At 43.2% G+C, this 22,534-nt stretch overlaps 1 protein-coding gene across 1 annotated transcript in view; it reads right to left on the bottom strand.

Moving 5' to 3' along the window:
- The window catches only part of TAPT1 (transmembrane anterior posterior transformation 1), a 57,900-nt gene that overhangs the window by 17,969 nt on the left and 17,397 nt on the right, over positions 1–22,534 (bottom strand). The window contains exons 3-5 of the mRNA XM_070399023.1: positions 14,358–14,476; positions 2,901–3,063; positions 163–298 (exon numbers count right to left, since the gene is read on the bottom strand). Coding sequence (XP_070255124.1) covers positions 163–298; positions 2,901–3,063; positions 14,358–14,476 — 418 coding nt within the window. The remainder of the gene's footprint in view (positions 1–162; positions 299–2,900; positions 3,064–14,357; positions 14,477–22,534) is intronic.

The raw sequence follows: 22,534 nt of genomic DNA, 5'->3' as shown, positions 1-22,534 counted from the left end.
ATACAATGACTCTTATAACTAATTTCTCCAAAGAAAGCAGACATTTCACACAATGCTCAGGACACACATACACATACCTTTAAATCAGAGAAACAGCTAACCAAATAAAACAATGCAGAATACGCATTGACTGCTACAATGTCTGATACGTCAAAAGGATACAGACGTAGAGAACAGCCATGAGAAAGTGAGGAATCACCCCAATGTGAGCTCTTTTTCTTTCTTTGGGCTCTGTTGCTGTCCAATAGAGAGCATCTAATATATCTTGACCAAATGATGAAAACAGACGATCTGCTACCTAAAGAGAAAAATGATTGAAAAGATGTTTCTTATTATTCCATTCAAACATGTTACTAAAATTCAGAAGCAACTCAAATACTAGGGCTCTGCGTTTATACAAAAATAAACACTTATAAAGTCCCACCAGAAGGCCAGGACCGAAAGAGCAGGATCTGTGCACTTATTAGTACCCACGACCACGTCTTTATTCCCTGACACAGCAGTGCTCCGATCCTCGTGTTATATGAATGAAATTCTGTCTAATCAGCTATGTTTGTAATGGAACAAAGTCTTACTACATGCTGGCAAAAATCAAAGGGAGAGGACACAGCAAAACCATAGTTCCTCTGGCTTTAACTCTCTAAATTCAAATTCAGGATTCAAACTTAAATCCTTTAGGACAAACATATCATTTGATCCATTCTGTTCATACCTAATATTTGCCAACAACAGGAGCTGTAATTTGTTTGAGGTTTATTATATAGAATAGTAGAGGCCCAGCACACGAAATCATGCGCGGGTAGGGTCCCTAGGCCTAGCCTGTGATCAGGGCCATCTTCTCCCCACTCGCCAGTCCCAAGTCCCACCCCATGGCCACCCACCCTGGTTCCCTGTGGTTCCCCATTCGCCATCCTGTGATCGGAGCCTGCAGGCCTTAGGGGAGACCTAGAGATGATCAATACACCTCATAGCGACTGGTCAAGCAGTCGTTCTGGTCGTTACGCCGTTATGGTCGCTGGGCTTTTATTATATAGGATAATATGAAGATTTACTTCTTAAAGACATTTTCAGGTACTGGTCTCCAAAATATAGTATGATAAATAAAATGAAACACATAAAAAAAAAGAAGATATATCATTGAGGATTCAGCTGAAATGTCACATTCTGAGAGAGGCCTTTCCCAGACATCTGTCTCCTGTGGCTCCCACAGTTGGTAACGCATCACCCTAGTCTTTTTCATTGAGGCATGTAGCATTTCCTAATACCTCCTGGTTTACTGTCTATCTCCCACCTGTAGAATATAAGCTCCAGGAGACTGGGCTTTGTTCACCACTGGATCTTCAGGGTCTAAGGCAGTGCTTGGCATACAGAAAATGTCAATTAAATATCTGCTGAATGAAGGAATGATAGCTACCATTTAGGGAGCTCTCACCACATGACTGGCACTGTGCTAAGCCCTTCCGTGTACTGTCTTAGCCCTCACAATTCCCCTAATATCTCCAATTTACAGACGAGAAACTGAGGACTGGAGACATTCAGCCACCAGCAGCGTGGGCAGGGTAAGCGGGATCGCAGCAGTTTCTCTCTGCACGGGAGCCCGACTCTTCTTGTCCACTGGGCGTAAACCACACCGTCAACTGCAGTCCATGGAGTGAACAGCAGTAAAACCATTCTGATCAGCAATTCATGGGTCCTTTTTCTTGACCCATTTTATAGTAACAGCAATACCACCTTGCAGAGGGCTTTGTGAATCAGGAGGCACACATCAAGTTGGGGGGAGGTAGAAGCCCTGGTCCCCTGCAGTCCCTGGAGGGAAGGCAGTAACGGAGACCAGTGGGACTATGGCATGAAGAGCCACTCAAACAGGGCTTCTTTCTGAGAGGAGAAGGGGAGCAGGAAGGTGCTCTGCCTTACAAACTTGATCCACACCCACCATCTGCATCCTATCCACCAGGCAAAGCAAGTGCAGGGCATGAAGCCTGGAGTCAGGAAGCTGGGGGTGGCTTGAAACCATCGTAGTCAATGAATTTATTTAGCCAGGATGGCCCGAGTGCCACACCGTCTGTGACGAACTGAGAAGTCCTCGGGCACCATAGCAATGCAGCCTGAGAGAGAAAGGCCAGCAGCCCCACATCCCCCATCTGCCCACCCATTAGGAAAAACCCTTTTGTGCCTCATTTAAGATAGCAGACCTCACTTATGTTCCTAAAAAACAGCATAGAAAAATGCAATTTGAATCTCAAAAATGTATTTTACAACATAGAGTAGCTTACTATTTAAAAAACTTATTAAGATTCTGCCTATAAATAAAGCACTTTTTTGCTTTGTGTAACTGTTTATTTTTGTATAAATGATTTTCACATGCTGACTGCTCTAAGTTTAACATGAGATAGATTGTATAAAAATGTTAAGTACTTAAGAGATTTTGGAAACATATGTTTACTTGCTTGATGTGAAAAGTTCAAAGCAATCACACATGTAAATCTATTATAGCAAACATTTTCTTCGTAATTTTTAATGTTCTAGCATAAAGAAGACATGGGTTTTCAATGAATTTGCAAAACAAATGTCCCTGAAGTATGACAATTCACTTTCTCAAGGGGCATTGACTCAAACATACCCAGGCAGCAGGTAGCTCTTCCTTCCTGCACACAGGTAATGCTTGACCTGCCACTGTGAGTCCCAGGACCAGCATCACAGTACCATCTCGTCAGAAAGACAGATTCCCCAGCCTCAACCCAGATCTACAAGTCAGACTCTGCATTTTAACAAGGCCCCCAGGTGACTGGCCGAGCCCTGAGGGCCCGAAGCACCCTCCCTAGAGCAGGCAGGAAAGTGGTCTGTTGGGAAGCCTGGGCAGGGGGCTGGCTGGCCGGCGGGGAAACGAGGCCCCTCCTCACCTCCAGCATGTTGTAGATGATGTAGAGCTTGATGACCGACTGCCCCCTGATCAGGTGGTACATCATGGAGTAGTCGACATAGTGCATCATAAAGTAGCAGATGACCAGAATGACACCCTTCAAAATGTCACACACTTGGGCTGGCTGCAGCAAGCGCCTGTCCCTGCAACAAAAGAAGTAATAAAAGCCCGAGTTTTACCTCCTAGGTTCTCAAAATGCAGAATCTCTGCTGGACATACACTGGCAGACACTGGTAATGAGAATTAGGTTCATCTCCTAACAAGGAGTGCTAGATATATAACTGACTACTTGAGAGTGTGGAATTTTCTGCCAAGTACAGAATACAAAGATATCCAACCAGAATTACTCTGAGAAGTGGGCAACCTTCACAGGTGAGCACAGTGGGCAGGCATCTGTGGATAGATTGCTTTAAAGCGATGGACTTCCAAGATTATGACACAAGCCTTTCGCCTCACGATGAAGCCCTGTCACTGCTGACCGGCCCCTTTCACACACGTTCGCATTCCATGCACACTGGTACCTGGCACTTTTCATTTCACAGCCTAACCGATTTTCCTACCGGTTCGTAAGGAACTCCTATTTCTACAACAGTGTAATGTTCCACTGTGTGGATGTACCATACATTATTTAGCAAATCACTGACGGATTTCCCGTCTTTAGCAACTGCAAACCGTGACAGAATGTACATGTCATGCTTCGTATATGAAGGTATATCTATAGGTTAAATTCCTAAAATTGGAATTTTGAGGTTATGTTCACTTGACAGTCTGCCCTCTGCAGAGGCTGCACCAATTCAACCTCAACTAGAAGCCGACAAGAAAGCCAGTGGCCCGCTGGCGAACACTGGTATTCAGTGCAGTGTCAGGCTAATTTCTCTCGCTGGGACACTGACATCTTAACGTACTGAAGTTACTTGTATTTTCAGTGAATTCTTTCCTCATATCTTTCTCTTGCTGGTTTGCAGAATAGCTTTTATTTACAGAAGTTAGCCCTCTGTGACATGAGTTGAAAACAGTTTTTCCCTAAATAATATGAAATCATTCCTCACTTCTGAGGTCAGAGTATGAAGTGCTAAACCTAAATTGTGAGTAGAAACAGCTTACTTCCACACAGAAAAAAATATGCTACAAAAAGGTTTAAAATTTCTTTCACTGAATAGGAGATCCTGTGTCAGATGGGTCAGCAGCTTTCTCCACACCACTGCAGGCTGATTCCGCAGAAGGCCGGCGCAGTCTCCTGCGAGGGCCGCTTTCCTGTCCAGCGCCATCACTGTAAAGCCCTGAGTATCATCTTCCTTGGAGCAGGACTGCCTCATCCCCGCCCAACGTGATGACGCTCTAACCCCAAGGCTGGCCCTCAGTGTTCTGAGCTGAATACTGACAATACTCGGCCTTCCTCCCTATTCTCTGCAGCGCTTTCCTAACCCTCGTCCACATTTAGGTTGGGGGCTCCTTTCCTCCAAAGATCCTTGTAGAGCTGAACCAGGAATCTGCGAGTCTTCCTGGGTTACGTGGGACACTGTTACACGAGATAACGAGGATGCAAACATCCTGAGAAGAGGCAAGTTCTGTGAAGACTATGTCCAGGAAGGGCTGAAGGGAGATGGGAAACACTGGGCTGAACCCAATGGGACATGGGGTCAGAATTCGTCTAAGGCAGACAAGTCCTGAGATGGGGAGGACAAACAGCTGAAGTGTTGGGTAAAACTGCACCAGGATGAAGTTGAGCAGCCTGTCGTCAATTCCCTGTCCCTTTCCTCTGCGCTGCTCCTCTCTCAGGCAGGCTCTGGCTCGTTCCTCCCCCGGAACCCAGACTGAGCTGCATCTCCTACCTCCAACATCTAGCCCAGAACACAGACCTCCGCCTGGGCTATTCGGCTATAAAGGTAATTAATTCTGTGCCTTCACCCTACAAGATTAAAAATGGAAGAGGGGTTACATTTGCCCAGAGTTGGAGCTAAACATACTTTTTTCTTTTTTAATGTGTTTTTTTGTTTGTTTGTTTTTTTTAAGAGAGAGAGGAAGGGAGAGTGAGAGAGATAGAAACATAAATGGGAGAGAATCAACATGGATCAGCTGCTTCCTACTGGGGACTGAACCCACAACCTGGGCATGTGCCCTGACTGGGAATCGAACTGGTGACCATTTGGTGCATGGGTGGATGCTCAACCACTGAGCCACACCAGCCAGGCAATGAACATACTTTTAATTCAAACAATGAGAGGAGACACTGAACACTCTTGGGTTCCTGGCCTGTGTGAGGGTCTCCTTGGGTACACCCAGGGGACAAATGAGGCCTCAGCAAGGTGCACCACCCACCTCCTCCTCAGAAGTGGGCACAGCTGGGCATACGGTGACAATCACAAATCCCTCATAGTTGTGGGCCTTTGTATTGATGTTTTATGAATTAAAGAAAATGATAGGAACAAAAAGTAGGGTGGTTTTAATGAATCTGCATTAATTACCAAAATGATTTTAATAACTAATTAAAGTACAAAGGTATACTTAGAGCTTTTGGCACTAGATTGGCAACACTACTAGTAAGTTAAGTGATCCCATTTAAAGCTATTTTACTTTATAGATAAAGAGCTATTTACTGTATATACCTAATTGTATTTCTTTATAAACATTTGCAGCAAGACTGATGTGTTAGTGTATCTATGAAGAACTATTATATTTAACATAAGTCATTGTTAGAAATTAGAGTGACCAAATAAAAATGATAATAAATTAAAACTTAAAAATTTAGCATAAACAGTTTTAAGGAGCTTTACTTGCCTAGGAGTAAACCTGGCTGTTAAAACAACAGAAAAGTGGTGGAAACACCCAGGCTGCAATCCAGTCACTACGTGGCAGGCACCACGCCAGGCTCTCTGCACTCAGTGTTCACAGTAACCCTACGAGGGCACATCATCACCCCGGTTTTAAGACTTCAAGAGGAGGCAGAGTAGCCCTAACCAGTTTGGCCCAGTGGATAGAGCGTCAGCCTGCGGACTGAAGGGTCCCAGGTTCAATTCCGGTCAAGGGCATTTACCTTGGTTGCGGGCACATCCCCAGTGGGGGGTGTGCAGGAGGCAGCTGATAGATGTTTCTCTCTCATTGATGTTTCTAACTCTCTATCCCTCTCCCTTCCTCTCTGTAAAAAATCAATAAAAGAAAAAAAAAAAAAAGAAGAGGCAGAATAGTCAGGAGTGTACCTGCAGCGGGTCGGCTGGAGGGGGTGGGGCGGAGGAGTGGGATCTGAACCTCAGCCTGGCTCCAGGCGTGCTCCTCACCACCATCTACCTTTTTAGAGTTTTCTTTAAAAGAAAATTTAAACTTACAGGAATCAACAACTCAGTAGCTTTTATCTTTCAGCATAATTTAATGCTGTGTAATTTATCACTGTGCTGTCATCACATTTAGAAAAACTATTGTACTAAAAAGCAAATACATCTATCATTTTTGCTCTTTACTTCCAAAAAGAGAACAAATAGGACACAAACTATTGGACCCACTGTTTTCTGAGCTCCCGCTGCTCTGGTAAAAGTCTTCTATCATAACTGGTTGCTACAGAGATGAATCTGATTTTCAAAATAAGGAGTATTATTCAAATAAAAAATACAAGCAGAACTCTTAAGAAAAAGGGTTTTGTTTCCATATAAATGTACATGTTAATGAAAAAGAAAAACTGCAAAAAAACCTGTTTGCATGGTGGCATCTTAAAAGACATGCAGGAAAACAACTAACTCCAGAACAGTTCACCTGGTTTGTAAGGACTGGAACCGCCCCAGTATTTGTTTTCTTCTCTGCCAGGGTATTTTTAGATAACACTCTGATAAGCATTTCCAACTCTGTAAGAAGCTTATCCACAGCCCTGCAATCAGCTCTAAATTGGCTTTAAATAACAGTTTCAGGGCAAAGTTCTTCCTTATAATGCCTGTGAAACTGTAGTCACTGGCAGGTCACTTTGCAAATGCTGACAACCCCACATGAACGCAGAAACAAGTGAATACGCTGTTGAGCAGAGTGAAAAACCCACTAATCTAATTTACAGGCTGGCTGTGAACACCGGGAATATTAAACAAGACATTAAATAGAACTTAAATTCGTTTTAAATTTCCAAGTTAAACTGCTCTTGCAGAAACCAGATTTCCTACATGTCTAAATTTTATCTTTTACTCATTCAAATACTTCCATTAGACTTGCAGCAATACCAACAGGGCTCACAGGTTTATGGGAGCACAGTGAAATTGCAGACAGGATGATCAAGGGCAGACTTTTTTCCTCCCTGCTTAGCAGAAGACAATCTGCTCTCCAGTAAAAACTGGTCTCAGACAGAAAGATCAGGAGAGGAGGCAACACAAATGAGCAAGAGAAATGGGTAACCCTGCCTGGTTCATTTTCAAATCAGTATTGAAACATTCCAAGGTATCACCATGGGATATTTCATTATAAAATACGTAGGCTGGGTCTTTCTTTCTTTCTCTCTTTCTCTATCTGTTTAAACATTTTAAGCTATATGTGGTATGACAGAAAGAAAAAAGAACTATAGGGACTACTGAAATGCAAAATATTAAATATGGTTCTCATTTTTGAAAGGTAAGTCCCTTTATAATTTTAAAGTTAAATTGGAATAAAGTACTGAGATTAAGATATTTTCCTTGATTGGAAAACTGAAAATGAACTGCTTACATGGAAGGAACAGGGCTCAGAGACTGCTGTGGGCTTGGGCAGGTTGTGTTTGCTGCTGTGAAGTCTGGCCTGAATGTGTCATCCAAGATCATTTTACCGGGTGACTTTCCTGTGTTAGGTGAGATCATGGTCAAATCCTGTATAAATGTGGACAAAGCTTCACCAGAAAGTACGGCCGGGGAACCACATTTTCTTCATATGTGTGCATTCCCAAAAGGGTATGTCTGCCTATGCTGGGGTTTGTTTTTTTCATTATAATTAATATTTGTTTGCACTGATGTCAATTTGGCCAAGAGAATAGAAGGAAAAATCAGGGTTTACTCACCACAAGGAGTCCCTGTGACACCACATTCCACTCTATAAAGGAAGTGAAAGTGCTCCTCCCTTGGGTCTGATTCACGAGAGAGAAAGAGAGAGAGAAGGTTGTAATGTTGCTACGCTACTGAGAGCGCCATGTGAGGGAACAAGGGACAACAACACCTGGCACTACGAAGACTCTCTAATAAAACAAATACACTGCTCTCTACAAATCAGCCACGCAGATCAGCCCTGGTAGAGGAAATAACAAACTTGTTTCCCCAGACACGGGTACCAAGAGCTCTCCCTACATGTCTCCAGGGATGGCATGAAGCACTGGGGCAAAATTAAGGCATAGGTCTAAATAGAGAAAAATCGTGAGAGTGTGTGTGTGTGTGTGTGTGTGTACACGAAGTCAATTTCAGGTAGCACTATCTTGAAGGAAGTAGGCATATAGAGGAAACTCAATGTTAAGAAACCCTCAAGCATTTTAAATTCATAATTCTTCTGGGAGATAAGAGCTTTTCTAAGAGGCAAAAGCTCAAGAAAAAAAAGGACTTTATAGTCTCTTAAAACAAAACAAAAACCCAAGAAGCCTCAAATAAGAGTTATGCCTAAAAACCAGGGTGAAATAACCAGAAAATTTGCTTACGTATTTCAGTTGCTCTAGAGTAAAAGAAAAAATAGTCTAGCACGTAAATCTACTCTACAGTTATTACTGTCTAAAATGTTTTTAAAAATAACAAGCAGATCTTGGCACCAGATATTATCATTTTCTCTACAATGGCCCTCAATTTTTAACTCAAATGTGACCGAGAATTCTAACACGCAAAATGAAGTCACAAGATTTAGGAGGAAAGAGGGGTCACAAAAATGCCAGGCAGATCAAAAACACTGATACAACTGGTTATGCTATATCCTCTAAGTAAATGAGTAAAAACTAGGTTTGATACCTGTCTTAGCATAACAGAATACTTTAACACGAATATTTTATTTTATTTTTAACACGAATATTTTAATACTTTATCCAAGACAAACGGATACCTTATATAAGGAATCAAAACTTAATTTTGTTTTCCATGTCCTCATCATTTAACAAATTATCCTGATTCAAGTAGTATCTGGAATGTTTTCCTAAAATGATACTACCCTATCTGGGAGAGAGGGAAGAATACATACTGAATCTGCTTTGAAAGAATATGGGTGTTTATTTATTTTAATCTACAATAATAAAATATTTGGGGGCAAAGATTTTTCAAGATTGTTCAAGTTTTCAATGGAGTATTCTTGAGATTACTAAGGAGAGACACAAACTTTTATGAAAGCAGTGCATCCTTTGCAGACAACACACACCACTACCAAGCTAATTACTGTCAATGTCATAAAGTGAACAACATCTGAACTGTCAGAAGATGGCGAAGTGCCCACCAATGGAGCACCGTGATGAAGGCTGGGTTTCCATGAGGGGCTGCGGAACCGCCCTGGCCTTTGGCGCCCTGTTCCTCAGAGACCCTGGCCCTGGTCACAGAGAAAGATAGAGTCCTTGTCTACTCACTTAGCTGACACACGAACAAAAACCCAAACCCAACCCCCAAAACCATAGCAAGGTCACAGAAGATTTAGAAATAGGTTCAAAGAATGAATTCTACAGCAGAAAATTCGGGAGGCTGCCAGTTTTCAAAAGCCTCTCATAAATGCTGTCTCAGATAGAACTCTGCAAGGGCAGGAGGTGAGAACACTAATCTTAGATAAGAAAAGGCGGCAATAACGTTTATCCTAATACATATGCGAGATGGAAAGGAACAGTACTAGACTACAAAGAGTTACTGTTTTCGTGTCAGCATCTGGATTCCTTTGACAAATATCTCTTTTCCCCCCTTTTTGGGGAATAATTTCAAAGAACTAAGAGACTAGGAAGAGAGCAACTTTTTCTTTTCTTTCATTCTCTCTCTCTCTCTTTACAAAAAGAAGACTGAAATAGAAGAGAGTGAGAAAAAGAAAACAGATAAAAGAATGTAGTCAACTTCTTTGCTGGTCTCTTTAAGTTCTTCTTGTCCCTTTGAAAAAACAAAGTCAGACTGAAGGAAAGAGCATGTTTTGCTGGCTGAAAAAGGAAACCTGATACAGCTATAGGCAAGGCAAATGAAATAAGCTGGTAATGGGAATAGAGAATGTTAGAAGAAAAGCTATAAGAACGCAGAATTTGGCTATTTCTTAGTAACAACACTTTTTAAAAGTAAAATGTATTTTTATATTCCTAAAATATTTGAAAATTATTAGGCCTAATATTAATAATAGCACAGATTATTTAAAATAGCTGAAGTTCTACTGTATAATTTTAACTGCATTTCACATTTCACATATAGCATATATTTATTAGTGATGGCATAAAATGTAATTTTTCAGTTGATCCAAATTGTAGAAATAGCAAGAACTATTTGGCAGAGGGAAACTTATTGGAGTCTTAAATGTAGGATGTAACAGTTTGCCCTCTAGTGTCATTTTACCTATAAAACCTTGAAATTAGAACACTTGAATTTTATTTTTAAATGTTACTGAAATTCATTTAGGTTGAGAAGTATGAAGTAATATACAAACCAATCATCTTTATTTAAAAAACTACAACTATCTTAAAATATAGAAAAGATTGGCTCCAAGGACTACTGGCCACTCACAACAAAGCAAATGGAAGTAGAGGACTGGAGATTTCCCAGCTCCCCCCTAAACTTCTTTTAGTTTTCAGGACAAACAATGAAAGACTTCTCAAATGCGACCTTGGTGTCCTGCTTCCCCAAGTGACATAGCAATGACACAGTTTAGATGGCAGTACAACAAAAGGAGTCTTCAAACAAGAGCCCTGAAAAGGAAATCCTCGGGAAAATCCCCACTCAGTGAACTCCACTGTGTGCTAACAGACCCAAGGAAGAACCCACTCCAGAAGAAGAGAGTCTTTAGGTTATATATCCTCTCAATGTTTTACCTCATCATGCCAACGCCAAATACAACGTATGTCTTAAAAAGCCGGTCACTTAAAAATGGCTAGAACACAAATTTGACTCACATTGTTGATCAATGAATAACCAAAAAATAATCTAGCTCAACATGTAGATGTGAAAATCCCTACATGACATTAGCTATTTTGTCAGGTAGCTTCACCTGGCTTTATCTGCAGGTCCATGGGTCCATCCTTTCATGTCATCACAAATGACGATTTATACTTAGTAATGTCTTATTAGATTTTTTTGTGTCTTCTGAAAAAGTAACTGAAATAACCATGATTTTACCGAGCTCCCAATAGTGATAAAAAAAAAAAAGGTATAGAAGTTAGGCTTTGTTAATATTAAAGTACCATGCTACAAATGTCTTAAAAAAGGTTTGCCAATAGGGCCTCTTAAAAATTCTTCCAAACGTATAAAGGATGCACTTGAATGCCTTAAAGTTGATGGTAAATTACTAAAAAGATTATCCCATCTGATTAACATGTAATTAACAAAATATGGAACAATTATCTCATTCTGAAAAGGGGGACTAAGATTACAGAATGAAAAGTATCTACACTAATAAAAGAGAAACATGCTAATTAGCGTACGACTGCTAACCTTCCCATTGGCTAATCAGCATATCCTTATGCAAATTAACTGTCAGCCAAGATGGCGGCCGGCAGCCATGCACTGAAGCGAACAGGGAGGCTTGCTTGCTCCAGTGACTGCGGACTCCAACGTTCCCCGCCTGACTTGCCGGCCTCTCAGCTGCAACTCTAAGCAACTATGTTGCAAATATAGAAGCTAAACAAAACCCCAGAAAACGACTTTCAGTCAGCCGGGCTTCAGTCAGCCGGGCTTCAGCCAGCCGGACCGCAACATTGTACCAAATAGAGAAGGTAAAGGCCAGAAACCTGCTTTCAGCAGCGAGGCCTCAGAGATAAAGCTGGCCCAGAATAGAAAAAAAGAAAAAAGAAAAAAAGGAGCAGTTGGGAGCTTCAGTCACCCGCCAGCTTGAAAACGGCCCTCAGCCCCTCACCCAGACTGGCCAGGTACCCCAGTGGGGACCCCCACCCTGATCCAGGACACCCTTCAGGGCAAACCAGCCGGCCCCCAAAGGGTAATATGCCTCCTGGCACCAGGATCAGCGGAGCAGGGAGGCTCCCAGCACCGGGATCAGCGTGACAGGGGGCAGCACCCAAACCCCTGATCGCCCTGCAGCTCTGTGTGTGACAGGGGGCGGGGCCACAACCTCCCTATCTGCCCTGCTCTCTTCATGACAGGGGAAGGCGCCCCAACCCCCTGATCAGCCCTGCTCTGTGCCTGATAGGGGGGAGCTCCCCAACCCCCTGATCGCCCTGCGGCTCTGTGTGTGACAGCGTGCGGCACCCCAACCCCCTGATCGGCCCTGCTCTGTGTGTGACAGGGTGCAGCGCCCCAACCCTCCCCCCCACCCCCCCCCACGGGCCCTGCTGTGTGTGTGACGGGGTAGAGCCATAACCTCTCCATCGGCCCTGCCCTGAGTGTGACAGTGGCAGTCCCCCAACCCCCTGATCGGCCCTGCTCTGTGGGTGATAAAGGGCGGCGCCCCAACCCCCCTCCACGGGCCTTGCTCTGTAACGGGGTAGAGCTATAACCTCCCCATTGGCCCTGCCCTAAGTGTGACAGGGTGCAGCGCCCCAACCCCCTGATCCACCCTGCTCTGTGTGTGACAGGGGGCAGTGCCCCAACCCCCCAATCGGCCCTACCCTGAGCGTGACTGAGGGTGGCATCACAACCTCCCAATCTGCCCTGCTCTGTGCATGACAGGGGGCGGCGCCCCAACTCCCCAATCGGCCCTGCTCTGAGCCTGACCAGGGGCTGCACCTAGGGATTGGGCGTGCCCTCTGCCACCCAGGAGCAGGCCTAAGCCAGCAGGTCGTTATCTCCCGAGGGGTTCCAGACTGCGAGAGGGCACAGGCCGGGCTGGGGGACTCCCCCCTCCCCACCCCCCCCCTCCCCACCCCCCACGAGTGCACAAATTTTTGTGCACCGGGCCTCTAGTCACATATAACAATGATGTGATCTTAATTCTTACAATTGTTTTATTCTGTGCAATTTTGCAAAAAAAATTGTACTCTTTTCACAATATGATCATCATAATCAATAAATTCTTCAATATATACTGGAAGGATTTCGTATATGTTTTATTCAGTGCTTACTAAATATTAAGTATATGTTCTTTTACTACTTTAAAAGAGCATCTTCCATAACTTTAGTCTTCCCAAAACATCAACATATAATTCTGTGTATTAACCAATATTTTGTAACTCTGTTTCTATGGTTAGGTTACTGATAATAATTTTATTAATTATGTATTTTATCTATCATGGAATAGACACCTACTTTATAGTTAAATGAAATTTTACATGTTATTGTCCACTTCAGCATTTTAAAACTTTCTCGAAATGAAATGTATTTAGAAAAGAGATGCATGTGAGAAATGTACCACAGGCAGCTATGCTAAGAACTATATCATACTGTTACAGGGAGTGAGCACACAGAGTGGAGACATGTTGCCATAACTATACAAAGACAGAAAACTGTGAAACCCAAGCATCTTCTAAGCTCAGGCCCAATAAAGCATCAGGATTCGCATAAGCTTCACATTTCATCTTACTGTTCCTAGCTTTGGTAGAGAAGAAAGGGAAGGAAACTAATATCTGTCCCAGTCTACTGTGAACTAGGCACTATTCTGGGTATTCTTTGCACGCTTCCCAATCTCTGTGGTGAAAGATGCTGGGCTCTCAATATCCCCTTTTTACTGATGGGGAAATGGGCTTAGAGAAGTCAAGTAGTTGCCATAACTCAGCAGCTAATCAATGCTGGGTAGGGCTGTCTGATGCTTCCCACTCAGACAATGGTCTTCAACAGCTAGGCCCTCTCACAAATCAGAGGGAGTCTCACCTATAATCGGTCGCTAAAGATCCCTAGGCCACAAGACAGTTACTCTCAAAAGGGATAGAGGAGGAACACCTATGGTAACAGCTCCTCAGGAGATTCTGATACCACCTGGCCCCCAGCTCCCCGCCTAGAACCCAGTCCTCACTTTACCGACCTTGCCCAGATAGCCAAGGATCTTCAGGAAAATTGAGGTACAGGGTAAAGTTGCACAGTGGCAGTGAGGTCATTGACTCTCAGGTCCAAGGCCCTTCCTATTCTTCCACCCACATTCTTAAAACATTCGTTTACTGCCAAAGCAAGGTTCTGGTTCAGAATCATTCAGAAAATAAATGTGTGTACACAAAGTACAAATATTACACAAACGTATTATATAATAGTCGTTAAAAAGATAAACAGCATTACTTTATGCATGAAAGACCAAAGTGTGAATGAAAGTGTACGAATTATCCCTATTCTGCAAAACTTACCCATGTGATTATTTAGTTTAACAACTACAAATAGTAAAAATAATTTACCACTGAAAATAGTGATGTTACACTTACCTTAGGCCATAGCAAGGCAGAGTGAAGAGCCTGAACAGCGCCAGGAACACTCTTAACGGAAGCAGCGTGAACACATACAGAAACGCATCCAGGCACAGGAAGATCCCAAAAACCATGAGCTGGATTTTAAAAGGAGAGAAGAAAACAACACGTAAATAAACATTCTTTAAATAATTGTAGATCAAAATGTAAACAAGGAATTTTTGAACTTTGTGGGAAGTTCATATCTTGTAACTTGGCGATGAGAATAACAAATTGATAGTCCTACTTGTGTATATGAGCCATATTTTAATGAAAAACCTTTTTCAAAGTGTAAATTTGTACTTCTTCTTCCAGAGCCTTTGGTTTACCACCCACAGAAGTCAATTACTCAAAAGATAAGTTGCCCTTGACCGTGGCTATGAAAGATCTGATTCGGCTTTCTGAGTACTTCCTCAAACTTTAAAGATATTGTAGACAACTTTCAGATAAAACTTTGTAACTGTAACTTTAATCTTTATAAATTTGCTATTTCCTGTTTATCAGAGTGCTTCATGGATGGGAAGGATTGGAATATCCATTGAGTTAAAATATGTAAATTGTTCCTAATTTTAACACAGTTTCGTGTGTATCTGAACTTGCTATATTCAGAAGGCATTATTCTTAATTGGAGGAGTAACTGCTAATGTATCTCTACCCCTTTCTTGTATACTTCAATCCTTCCTATTTTTTGTAACAATATACACTTTTACCCATTAAATGTAGGACTATATTTCATAAAAGGAGGGTGTAGTCTTTTGATGGCATGGAGAAGTTGACACACCCAGGCTCCCAAACTCTGCAACTGTAAGAGCAGGGACTTCCGTATGTCTGACACACAAACATGATATGCTGTACATGCCCTCACACATGACGCTCCATGTATCCTTAGTCAATGAACTGCCTACACAAATGTAGGAAATAGTTAACAATCACACTGTTACTGGTAGAACTGCATCCCCTCCCCGCAAATTCATATGATGAAGTCCTTGCCCCCAGTACCTCACAATGACTGCATTTAAAGATGGGGGTCTTGAAAGAGGTAGTTCAGTTAAAATGCATTCATGAGTAGACCCTAATCCAGTATGACCAGTGTCCTTAAGAGAAGAGAAAACGTGGACACAGAGACCGATACAGGGTGGGTGACACAAAGACACAAGGAGACAGCTGTCCACAGGCCTTGACCTTCAGGACTGCAATCTGGAGGCAGCCAGTCGGTGGTACTTTGGTACAGCAGCCCTTGCAAACTATATCACATCGTTAGAAAGGACAATTTTATCAATTTTTTGCAAGATGTCTCAAAAATATATTTCCCATCTATATACATATATACAAATACCTTTGTGTATATATGTACTCTATGCATACATATACATATATGTGTGGATATGTGTATATATATATATATAGCCTTTTAGAAAACAGTCTAGACTCATGAACAACCAAGGAAGTGCAATGTCAGTGCTCAGACCACCCTTTTCAGTCTCCCGACCACGACAGTTGTCAGAGTCGGTCACCCACTGTGACCAGCACAGCCAGGGTTCTGCACGCTGCCTTGTTTTTCACCCTTACAAAGGAGAGCTGCAGGAGACTGAGAGCCGTCCGTGTGTAGCAATGGTAACTGATCCCGTCCCTGGTCGCCGAGAAGCCTCTCCATTTCAGTGTGCATGTGTAAGGAAACAGCGCGCTGGGAAGGAGTCAGCGGGTGTCTTTCTGATGACCTGACACTGGGGATGGACGCATTACTCATTCACCCAACATCCACGAAGCTGTTCACAGGACCAAGCCCATGCTCAGCCCAGCTGCACAAAGCCAGGCAGGACCACGGGAGGGGGCTCCTGCCCTCAGTAAGCTTACTCAGGTTTCAGCAGAGATGCCAGCATGTGGGTAACAGACAGGGACGTGGTAACTGCGCCGCAGCAGAACTGCGGATGCAGGGAACAGCGGAGTCCTGGGGAGAAGACAGCCAGCCCAACTTGGGGAGACTCAGAAAAAGCCCCATATGAAAGGAGACCCTTTTAACATCTGAGAAGATGAAGAACTACTGCCACATGGAGAGGGTGGACTGGATAGGAGGAGGTGGTGTGGGAGATGGGGAGATGGGGAAGGAAGCTTGCCAGGATCGGGAGGAAGCATGAGCAAGAGCACAGAGAAAGTAATGATGAAGACAACCTTTTCTTGCAGAATAAAAGTATAATCACCTTTCTTTGGCTTAGAGCAGTGGTTCCCAACCTTCCTAATGCCGCGACCCTTTAATACAGTTCCTCATGTTGTGGTGACCCCCAACCATAAAATTATTGTCGTTGCTACTTCATAACTGTAATTTTACTACTGTTATGAATCGTAATGTAAATATCTGATATGCAGGATGTACTTTCATTGTTACAAATTGAACATAATTAAAGCATAGTGATTAATCACAAAAACAATATGTAATTATATATGTGTTTTCCGATGGTCTTAGGCGACCCCTGTGAAAGGGTCGTTCGACCCCCAAAGGGTTGCGACCCACAGGTTGAGAACCACTGGCTTACAGGAATTTGCATTAGTATTGTTTATAGTAAACAACAGTAACTAAAGTCTAAGGGGCCTTCCCTTCACATATTAAACCAGCCCAATAAACTCGGTGGGCCAGCAATCATCTCACACTGTGCCGACCTCGTAACTGGGAGCTGTCAATACCATAGATCCCACATTAAAATGGAAGGGAAATAGTGGCTGAGACCTAAGAAACTGCAGCTGGGTGGAAAGAAACCATCCTTGGATGTTGGAATACACAGTACACAACCAATAGAAACTCCTTTCAGGGTTTATAAAAGCAGAGAAGTGACCCAACTACTGTACCTGTTGTTTGAATGTTACCCTTTCTCATAGGTACAGCATCTTCTAAATTCTTTACAAATGAAAATAAGATCATTTCCTAAAAAAGTAAACAAGACACAACCCTGAAAACATTCATCCTTCCTTGTAGGTCAGAAAGCCTGTGCTGGTGTGGCCCGAGCCTGGCACCCAGCGAGATGTTGAACCAGCATCTCTAAATTACATGGACCCAGGACTTGGAAGGGACTGTACAAAGCATGTCTCCTATGCCATGGCCCTCCAGGCAGGAGTAAGTGCTCCCTCCTCCTTCCTCCCAACAGCTCTGAGTGGTTACTGTCGCCCCTACCTAACAGCGAGGAAGCCCCAGCTCTGGAGGCGGGATGCCTGCCCAAGCTCGCTCTCACCCACTATTTCACCAGGCATAGGGGTGACTGTCATTGTCTTTGTGCTAACTCATCTGTTTCCAGTTTGCCTAGTGTCATAAAAAATAGGCATTTAATGAATCAAACTTACAAAAGGCATGAAACTGTCACACATTTCTATTTACGGCTAGCTTTGAAAAGGTGTTAAGAATTAAAAGCTCCGAGTATACATTACTATTGGGAATAATGTGTACTTCCATACCTTTGGTTCCTTTGTGTGGCATCTTGATAAAATAGGCAATCACTATTTCATTTTATTTGGACCAAATAACTATAAAGTATTCAAGCAGTCTTAAGTAATATCTAAAGAAAATTTCCCCTGAAATATACGAGGTGTGACAAAAAAGTAATACAACAGTGTCATATGTCACTCTGTTTCCCTTTTGATAAACACAAAAATCTCTTGTCTTTCTTTAAGTGCCACTTGAAGTTTCAAAGTAAATGCAAGGTGTGGCTAGAGTCAAAGCAGCGCAATGCTTGTGGAATATGCTTCCTTATATCACGACGAAAACCTGTTCTATTGGTTGACAGCCAGGCCTTTTCCCTCTCTGGTCCCACCTCCCTACTTCCGCCTCCTCTGGTGCTGCCACCACCCCCACCTCACTTGACAGTTATCTCACTTTTATGGGGAGGCCATAAAATAAATATTTCCTCTGTTTAGACTGACCATGATAGAAATAACAGAAAGTAGAAAACCAAGATACGGCAAAGAACTAAAGCAAAAGGAAAATGCCTCAACAAGAAATCACACGCTGGAGTTTTTGGCTTTTTCCACTTTCCTGGGGACGGAAGACTCATTCTTTGGTTTGTTCCTCCTTTTTCCTCTGTAGCAAACACTTAGTGTGCAGCTCTAATGTGGCAGAGACCGACATATGTTCACTGTTTTAAGAAGAGCAAACAGTCTTAGTAAGAAGCCCAACACCCAAAGAAGAGGGTTTAATTGCTGACCACAACTTAATCATTAATACACTTTACACTGCAAGTCACTACACACACACACACACACACACACACACACTCAAACACCCAAAAGAAAACTTTCGCTAAAATAATACTTTTACTCCATGAAATACAGATGAGTATTTTCTACTTCCTTTTAAAAAAACAATGCTGGTCTCATTAAATTCATGACCCACCAAAGGGTAAGAACTCCTGTCCGAAAAGAGGTTCCAGGACGCGCAGGCGGGATGGAATTCAGTTCCCTCCCTGGCAGCCACACAGCAGTGAAGACAGTCCAAAGTGGCCCCGAGGAGCTTTGCAGAAGCATCTGCACTGGCAACACTGCAAAGGCCTTTGTACAAAAATGTATGAAAAACAGGGATTTACAAATTTCAGCGATTCAATTTAAAATGTGTACTCAGAGTAAAGTTTTATAAGAATTTACATGAAAAAAATAATTATTTCAAAATAACCTTCTGTTTAATTAATAAGGCAGTTCTTGTTTGTTTGTTTGCTTGTGTTTTTTTGGTTAATCCTCATCTGAGGATACTTTCCCATTGATGTTTTTAGAGAGAGGGAAAGACAGAGAGAAACACTGATGTGAGAGAAACACATCGATTGGTTGCCTCCTGCATGAGCCCCTATCCAGGGCCCGGGCCGGGGAGGAGCCTGCAACCAAGGTACATGCCTTTGACCAGAATCAAACTCGAGACCCTTTGGTCCACACTCTATTAACTGAGCCAAACCAGCTAGGGTAATAAGGTAGTTCTTGAGAGTCTTCTTTGGAATAAAAAAACAAAAGTGAAAACAAAGGGCAGAAATGGTCACTGACCTTTCTGTGCCACAGGAGATATTATCTGGAAGGACTTCAGAAGCCTTCTACGGGTAGCGGGCACCAGAGTACTAGGCACTGTGGGTGGGCTGTGTGCACGGCCCCACCTCCACTCTGCAGACTCGAGAGCCTGCCCGAGTTCATGAACAGAAGAGGCAGGGCCAGACTTCAGTGGGTCTGCAGAAAGCTTGGCTTTGAAAACTGAAGCACTTTTCTAGTAATGACACCTGTCACTCTTCCTTCCAGCCTCAACCTTGCCACTGGATTTGACACCTTATATATTTAAAAAAACATCAATGTTAAGAAAAGCACAAAATGCCAATAATCCTATAACACTGGAAGTCAATGGAAAACCCAGTTCCAGTGAAAATTTCCATAACCAGCTCTTACCACATTCACTTTGAACGTCCTACTATTGCTTTTCATCATTTGAACAGTACTAGGCTCCAAACAAAGCAATAAGTAAAAAGGCCAGCCTCTCTCTGTGGAGAATGGAGCAAGGCTTACCTTTAAAAACATCTATGTTTACCTTTCGGACAAAAATGTCTTTAATGCCCTTTGAAATTTCAAAATAAATCAAGTGTTATATCTAAAAGTAAGACAGCACAACGATTCTGAAATAGGCCTCTTGGAATCTGACAAACCACCTCCTGACAATTCTGAATACCATCTTGCCACTATGACCCCAACTGCCACCGGCTAGTGGAGGACACGCCAGCCGAAGACGCTCCCCGGCTGGTCTGGAGTGTCAGTTGGCAAGAAGCAGTAAAGCGGGAAGGGGCATTTCCCACCCTCCCCCTGGTCTCACTTTCTGTAAAGCTCAGTTCTACAATGGGAGGATGAAAGGCCACTAGGAAGGACACCTTCCCCAGGGAATGCACAAGCCAGTGAGCTGGACACAGGCCAGTGGTCAGAGCCTGATGAATGATGTGCCCTAGCAGCACTGGCCAAGAGAGTAGGTCTGTGCGGGGTGTGGTGTGAGTGGAGAGTGGCATGGGGATTGTGCATGCAGGGAAGGGGAATGGAGTCAGCAAAGATCTCCCAGAGAGGAGACAAGATGGCACTGGATTTTGCCAAGTCAGTAAGGAGGAACAGACTTCCCAACAAAGAGAAGAGTGTGCACAGGTGCAATGTGAGTGCGTGGCTGTGTGGCCAGAAGGTAAACATTATACAAGAGGGACAGAAATCACCTTCAGTTAATTACTAAGGAGCGCCACTCTTTGCTCTACGTTCCAGAAGTCCTCAACAAGCCCACATGCAAGGATTCATGATTAGAAGAATGTGAAGGAGAATGAGTGATCAATAAGAAAGTTTACAAGTGACTGACTTTGAAAGCAATGATGGCAGATTCAAGGTTGTCCCTATAATAAAACAGTTTTAATCACCTGAATTAAAAAATTCATGTCCCCAGGAAGTTTACACTCTAGGCCAGCGGTTCTCAACCTGTAGGTCACCACCCCTTTGGGGGTCGAACGACCCTTTCAGAGGAGTCGCCTAAGACCATCGGAAAACACATATATAATTACATATTGTTTTTGTGATTAATCACTATACTTTAATTATATTCAATTTGTAACAATGAAATTGGGGGTCACCACAACATGAGGAACTGTATTAAAGGGTTGCGGCATTAGGAAGGTTGAGGACCACTGCTCTAGGTGATGATGTACAAAGGGATTACCTCGAACCAGGGACTTTTATGATAGGCCAGGTTACAAAAACATATGTAACCATGGAAAACAAAGTAATGTTGATAAAAGACTTGACAATAATTACAACTTATATCTGACATATATTTAACACAAAGAATCAATTTAAGATGTTAATATGTGGAAAAACTATTATGGGGCCAAAAAACTACTTTTCCTCCCACCTTCTAAGTTCGTCTGGCTGATTCAAATTGACAGAGGCAGATTAACAGGAGAAAATGTACGTTCATCACGAATGTATATGCTGGGGCCGGGGGGGGGGGGCGTTTCGCAGGATATGAGACCTGAAACGGACTGGGGAGTTCAGGTTTAGAGGCCACTATGGACAAAGGAGAAAGGGAGAAGAAGCCTGAGATTTCAAAGGAAACAAGCATTTTACAGGTAGCTGAGGAAGAGTGGGACACGTGTGCTGGGCAAATTCTTGCTAGGCAACCCAGAAACAATGGGGGTAGAGGGGATGTCTATCTACCAGGCCCCAGCCTGCAGCCTTCCTACCTACTGCTAAGGTGAGGGTGTTGAGATTTCCTTCCTGGAACAGGCCTTTTCATCTGAGTCTCTTAGGCAGGAAAGGAGAAAGGCCACAGGTTCTTTCTGAGTCTTCTGTTTTTGAATAACTAGCTTAAAACCAACATCCCAAAAGGGACCGTTTTGGGGTGGCAAAATTCTGGTCCCCTTCACTATGCACATGAAAGGTCCTGAGATTTTCTTGCTTCTCTTAATTCCAATCCATGTTTGAATACAGTTATTTTGTAAGCACTGGACCCACATTAATTTATTTAATCCTCCCAACAACCCTGGAGGCAAGGACCATTCCGTGGTGTGTGGCAGGGACAGGCAGGGCTGTGCGCTCCTGCTGAGAGGTTGGAGCGGGCAGGAGGCTGGCTGTGCTCTCGGGACCCCATGGCACGTCTGAGTCTCACTAAGGATGCGAGGTCTTTACTGTAGCTGCCATCACAGGCACAAGTCTCCTTTTCAGGGAGCAGTCAGCAAGGAGCATTAAGGCAGACTGAGTGCAAGCAGGAACAACAGCTAAGGACAATAAAACAGTCTGAGTGACAGCTCACAATGGCCTGATACAACAAATGGAGAGAGAGGAAAAGAGATTTAAGACTGTTTTCAAAGCTGAAGTGACAGAAGTAAGTTACTGATTCAAAAATATAAACATCGCCCCACAGTGTCAAGTTCACAAACTGTCCTTTAAACATATCAGTGAATCGGGTGGAAGTCACGGCTGGCTGGCCCTAGAACCATCTGATGAGTCCTATGTGCCCAGTAGGTAGCAGGACCTACACTAGGCCAAGGAGGCCCTGGATGCCCCAGCCACTCCCCCATCACCTCTAAACCCGCTTCTGGAGGGGGCTTCTGTGCTGCTGCCACTAGCCCTGTGCCCTGTGGTTGAGAAAAGTAAGAGGGCTGCAGAAGGAATATGGAAGCTGC

The sequence above is a fragment of the Myotis yumanensis genome, unplaced genomic scaffold (assembly GCF_028538775.1).
Source record: "Myotis yumanensis isolate MYYU_CA2020_CCGP unplaced genomic scaffold, mMyoYum1.0.hap1 SCAF_1, whole genome shotgun sequence".
NCBI lineage: Eukaryota > Metazoa > Chordata > Mammalia > Chiroptera > Vespertilionidae > Myotis > Myotis yumanensis.
The sequence above is the reverse complement of the archived record's forward strand: the minus strand, read 5'-3'. Positions and strand labels throughout refer to the sequence as shown.